At 38.8% G+C, this 6,147-nt stretch overlaps 1 protein-coding gene across 1 annotated transcript; it reads left to right on the top strand.

The window, feature by feature from the left end:
* Window positions 1–538: 538 nt before the first annotated feature.
* LOC114744110 (pathogenesis-related protein 5-like) lies at window positions 539–2,794 on the top strand. The gene is made up of 3 exons (XM_028932294.1): window positions 539–840; window positions 1,595–2,258; window positions 2,480–2,794. Exons 1-3 carry the CDS (start codon window positions 780–782, stop codon window positions 2,613–2,615), a joined length of 861 nt encoding a protein of 286 aa, XP_028788127.1. The 5' UTR covers window positions 539–779; the 3' UTR covers window positions 2,616–2,794.
* Window positions 2,795–6,147: the final 3,353 nt, after the last annotated feature.

The raw sequence follows: 6,147 nt of genomic DNA, 5'->3' as shown, positions 1-6,147 counted from the left end.
TATTGAAAAATGAATTACGGATATTAATTCAGACAATTGCGACGGGAAATTTCAGTTGCAAATGAAAAGCTACATTTAAAATATAGATGTCTTGTTTACAATTAAAACCAAAAAAATTGTAATTGTCTGAATCGATATTTGTAATTTATTTTTCAGAAAAATTGCTGGAGACTTAGCTATCATTATATCCATTTTTCAGGATCCAACTATCATTCTCCCCAAAGGTAAATAGTTATGTCTTAATTTTGCCTAACTCTATTTTTGTTTGATATTAAGCCTGTGAAAAAACATTGAATTATTCAAGATATTGAAATATCAAATGTTGAAATATTGACTATTGACTGATGATGTGGTTTTACTTCTTATTTTTATTTTTCAATTAATGTTTTATAGAAATAAACAGACCAACACACTTAGTCCCCCTAGCCAATCAGAACTATATATTGTTTCACCTCACTTTACTAGTGCAGTCAAAAATTGATTAGTCTGCCTAATTTGTTAAGGTACATTTGCTGCAAATTTAACAAGAATGAAGCATCAGTGCAAAGCATACAGGGGACACAATAAAGAAATGAGAATGGGATTGGAGGGTAAGGTATCATCTTTGATGTTAGGCAAAGCAAGGAAGCCTTTTTGGGGTTGTCTGTGGAATCTGGAATCCATAAAGATTCACTCTCTTCTTCACGCATTCTTCAATACTTTCTGTCTCAGCCAATGCCATAAATAACTTCACCATTAACATTCGACTTGTCCCATAATTAGAAGCTGAGTAGACTATTATGGCTCATCCTTACTCTGCATTTCTTAAACTCACTTTCATCTTCATTGTCACTGTCTCAGGTACCTTTCTCATTCCACAACATCTTTTTCTCTTACGTCTTGCTTTGTTGATAGAAGTCTGATAGTGTCATGCTGATTTCGTTTAGTCGGATGTGACATATCTCATACTTTAAATATCCATATACCATTTGGGGATCATTGGTCATTAAATTGGATTAAGGTATTGTTCTTGAGAGATCTGAACCAAATTCAGTTGCTTTCGTTTTGGTTCTCAAAATTCATGTACGTAGCCTCAAAAAATCTTGAACTGTTCCTACTTAACATCTGACTAATGACATGTTCTAGTACTTGTTCTGCATATACAAAGTTGTATATGAGATTCTATCCGGGAATATATCCCATAAAAGACAGTGGAAATATTACCTGAGGTAGTTATTTTAAGCTAAAATATCTTGAAGATATAATCAGTTTTGACTGTAATATTATCAGTTTTGGAAATTTTATATTAAATCTTGAGAAAAATTACTGTCATAGCCTTAAAGGTAAAATTTTTAAAGTCTGGGGTCGTATGCATACATTTTCCCAGAGCTATTGGTAGGAGATAACTGGTAGAGGTAAAAACGGAACCTTGACATCAAATTCTTAAAAATTGACATTGGCATCACCACTATTTCACGCTATGACAGGGTAACATAACATCTTAAGTCATAATAACACACAGCTCGGGATTGACATGCCAAGGGACCAAAAGCCTTGGAACTTGTTTAGTTGGCATTTTGTTTATTGCTTGATGAATTTAGTTATTGGATGGCAGGTCCAGAACTCTGTGGAAGCAAGCAAACTTTCACTTTTGTAAATTACTGCAAGGAAACAATATGGCCTGGGATAACTCACAATGACAACTTCACTAGTGGCAGCTTCACATTGAAACCATGCCAATCCCAAGCATTCACTGCTCCTGCTGGATGGAATGGCCGGATATGGGCCAGAACAGGCTGCAACTTCGACAAAAATGGCGCTGGCAAGTGCCGAACAGGAGGTTGTGGAACTGAGATGAATTGTAGCGCCCCCGGAAGCCCACCATCAACACTAGCTGAATTTGCTCTTGGTGAACTTGATTACTATGATGTTAGTCTTGTGGATGGGTTCAACTTGCCCATAGCCGTGCAGACTGTTAATGGCACAGGGAACTGCAGCAGTGCAGGATGTGATGGAGATCTGAGGCAGAACTGCCCGTCACAGCTAGCCATGAAGGAAGATGGCAAAGTTATTGCTTGCCGGAGCGCCTGTGATGTCTTCAAAACTGATGAGTATTGTTGCAGAGGGCAGCATGGAAATCCAGGAACATGCCTGCCTTCCAACTACTCGAAGAGTTTCAAATCCGTGTGTCCTGTAGCATATAGTTATGCATATGACGATCCAACAAGTGTTTTAACATGTTCTGGAGCAGATTTTGTCGTGACATTCTGTGGATCCAGGTGAATATCATACTCTAACCCCTCCATCACCGAGACAATAATACCATATCAATGTTTCAAAAAAGTTTTCATTATTAATATCTCTAATAGTTTTCATGAAATAACATGTTCCAAGCACTAGGAACACATTGATGATGGAGTTCAATATAGATTTGTACAAACAAATTCTTATTATTTACTGGCACATCTATCATAATTCCTGACGTTCTCGTTAAATGCAGGAATCAAACGTTGCCAACTTCCCATGACAATCAGCATCCATGTAATGCATCAAATGCTCATAAAGCCATACCTCAGAGTTTGTGGGTCCTGATGCTGCCATTGGCTTTCATGTTCAATTCATGGATCGCATCTTAGCAAATCACGCATGTTGAAGACCTTTTCAATGAACACCTTCACTAGTTCATTTCACTTGGAATTTCCTTGTTGCCTCCCTTGATTTTCCCACAAACTAAATTGAAGATGTCCTCCAGCCTTTTCACATGTCATGTACATACATTTTCCTAAGTTATAATCACTTCTTTTCTTTCTCTCCTTGTGCGGGCTCCGATAAGGCATTGAATGGAAACGAGAAATATATTAAGATTATTTCTTTCTTTGTTTTTTCCTTTTTTCCTTTTACCCTTTTTTGAAAGGTACAATTACACCGACCCGCCCATTACAACCCTCTCCTTTTTTTTTTTTTTTGGGGGGGGGGGGGGAGAGGGGGTGGGGACTCACCCACACCCACAAACCCACCTATGAGTTGAATCAGTAACCTCCCCTTTTCAAGTAGGTGAACGATGCCATTGTGGCACTAGGCCACTGGAAGTCTAAGATTATTTCAAGCTGTGGAAAAGATGGTGGACATATTTGAAAAAGAAGCAATCTAACAATTGGTAACCATAATAACTTGCCAGATGGAGACTCGGTCCCAACATTCTACACACCTCATATGGCAAGCTATTTGCATAAACAATTATCAGTCAGTTGAACATATAGAAGAATACGTGTACCCTAAAAGCAACATTAAAAGAAAATGCAACATACTGAATCAAATGGAACAATTTCTGCAGGCTGAGACTTTCATCCATGAGATTGTGCTGGGAAAAGAAATGGGGTGGAGCAATAAAGCGAGTAGAGAAATACCTCATCTGTTAGCTCCGGAAATCCTTTATCTCCTGGGAAAACAATTTCCTCTCTCAGCATAATTCATCTTCAAAGAATTTTGATTCCCCTTGGATGAATTAACATAACATATCATATAGAGAAGAAAATCCAACAAGGCTCATGTTGCCCCTACAAAATTGCTTTCTTACCACAGGCAGACAAAACTGTAAAATTTTTTATATGTGCGCCATAAACTTCTCCAATAAAAACATAATATACAGAGCTGTATGCTACTGGGACGTATCATGCCTTGCTTTGTTGGACTTTTTGATAGTAAAACTTCAAATTATACCTAACTTCTTGCTAAAACTGATCAGATCAAGCATTTCATCAAAGAGAGTCAAACTAGTACACAAACGTCCTCTTCTTTACAAAAGAATTGACAGAAAATTACATCCATATATTCTATAAACAACCATGATCATGGTGCAGCTATCTATCTGGACTTAAACAACTTTCTGATTTCCTTGTGGATTTTCTTGGTCCTCAGTTTCCTTTAGCGGACTTACTGATCTGGACTCATCATTTTCATACGGTAAAACTACTACAGGGGCAGCAGGGACGGCATGCCAACGCTCCCTCACCATACTAATGAACCTCTTTAGTATTTCTCTCCTGAACTCAAGCTCTCGTGTAAAGATGCCCAAGATAAGAAAGGAAAGAATGTACTTGAATGGGACAATGAGAAGAAAAGTCGCGGAAGATAACAATAGCAATGCTACCTCCGTAGTCACCTGAAAAGGGTCAAAATTAATGTGCATCGGCGATGGGATTTTAAAAGCCACCAAAACGAACAATATCATGACGCCAAGATATTGTTTGATATAAATAGTTTTCCATTATCCCTGTTATGGTACCTGTGGATGACCTGAAAGTAAAATAGCACGCATTTTGAGAAGTGCACCATTCACTTGCTGCATGTAACTCCAACATCACGCATGGCATCTTTTACAGCAATAATCTTTCGTATGGTATTCGATGGAGGCTGATCACGTATTGTGACTTTACCAAAAGACCGTCCAAGACGGCCTTGCTCCTTGAGCCCCCTGATTGTCCGCATTACGGCTCCCAAAATCATCAGTTCAGAGTACAATAACATACAAGGATAAAGAATTCATTCACAAATGTGTGTACCAGAGCCTAAACAAGCAAAAGAACTATAACCAGTGTTAGAAGAACAGACAGAATTAAAGAAAGATTAAAAAACACTAATATCATGCAAGATAGTGTTGGTTGAGCTTGTTATTAGTGTGACTGGATTCAACACCTTCCGCCCTACAACTGAGATATTTCATGATCTGAGCTCACTAGAAGCTAAGCCAGAGTTGCATATCCAAAACGAGGTTGTTCGTAAACAGCTCGAGAAGAAATCAGATTTCTGCACTCGATTTCTTTGGCATGAAAGAGCCTGCAGAGGAAGACCATGGAGACATGTGTGTGTGTGCATGACAAAATAAAGAGGAGTTAGCAGAAATCTTCCTGATAATGTCTCTTTGGCTGTGACACTGATGAAACCCAGTTTCACACTTTCTTCAGATGTCCTTTTGCACCAGCACTCTGGTTTGGTTGTTTTGATCTTCGATCACCTCATATTAATGAAGACCATTCCATTCGCTTGCTCAAAACGGTTCTGCTGCGTTTATATCAAGGAAATCATGCTGACATTTTGAAAGGAATTATCATTCTTTTGTTTTTTTTGGTTGAAAAAAGGAATTATCATTCCTCTTATTACAATTTGGTTCAAGCGAGATCTTGTAATGCACCAAGGCAAGTCCTTTCTGCCGCAGACCGGGATCCTTAATCTTCTCCAACGCGGCATTCTCATCCAGCAAGGATCTCATTCGGCAGTCCAACCCATCTAATGAGGAGCTTTTAAACTCATGTCAATGGAGTATCATTTAAATGTTCAGGTGTTCCCCCCCCCCCCCAAGCATGATATTTTTTTAATTGGAGACAATCTTATTTTATTAGTTCTCCTTAGTTTGACACTTTAGAATTTTCTTAAACTCATGCTATTCCTAAGGCTATCCGGCAGCACCAATTCTTCTATCCACGTTATTGGGTCACTTGACGGACCATTCTCTTGACAAACAAAAGGTAAGCCCAAAGGCAGACCATTCCTTATTGGGGTTGTTCATGTGGACTCCCTTAAACTCGAGGCCCATTTAGGTCTTCAGAGCTGCTCAAACCTAATAAAAATAAATCAAAGGTACCAACGGGGGTTGGGTCTAATAGAAAGGACTAGTCCCTCATAATGTGATGAACCAAAGTTCAAATCCCTGTTGAGAGAGGTACCTACATTTAGTACCTGATAGTGTCTCGAATAGGATTGCTTCCAATAGTTACCTTTGGAGGAGAAAGCTGACAGAGAGTCACGTGCAATGCGAGTCATGCACGTGCTGCGCCGCGTAATATTATTTACTGTTGAGATACGGCAAGCACTAACCCACGTGCGGAGGAAGCTGAGACGTCCCCACTCCCCAGTTTTCCGGCCATGTTAGGCCCAATTTGATTATTCCTTTCTAACCCAACTTAATTGAGGATTCAACAGATGATGCTCATTGCATGAGAAAATAATGTTTGAATCTGAATCTCCTAATATGTTTGAACATCTAGACATTTCTTCTAGCATGCCTTTTTACGCTCACAAACTTCAAATCTTTGAAACAGTAGAACAAAATATCAAAGCAAAATTCTCAGACCCCTATTACATCTTGAAGGTGGAGAGAACAGTGTAAAT

This window comes from Neltuma alba, unplaced genomic scaffold (genome assembly GCF_004799145.2).
Source record: "Neltuma alba isolate B1F8T4 unplaced genomic scaffold, ASM479914v2 tig00004267_pilon, whole genome shotgun sequence".
NCBI lineage: Eukaryota > Viridiplantae > Streptophyta > Magnoliopsida > Fabales > Fabaceae > Neltuma > Neltuma alba.
The sequence above is the reverse complement of the archived record's forward strand: the minus strand, read 5'-3'. Positions and strand labels throughout refer to the sequence as shown.

Bases quoted from the DNA above. Each gene is read 5' to 3' on its own strand.
- LOC114744110 (XM_028932294.1), top strand. From the start codon at position 780: ATGGCTCATCCTTACTCTGCATTTCTTAAACTCACTTTCATCTTCATT. The intron at 841-1,594 runs GTACCTTTCTCA...ATTGGATGGCAG, and splicing joins CTTCATTGTCACTGTCTCAG to GTCCAGAACTCTGTGGAAGC. The intron at 2,259-2,479 runs GTGAATATCATA...CGTTAAATGCAG, and splicing joins GTGACATTCTGTGGATCCAG to GAATCAAACGTTGCCAACTT.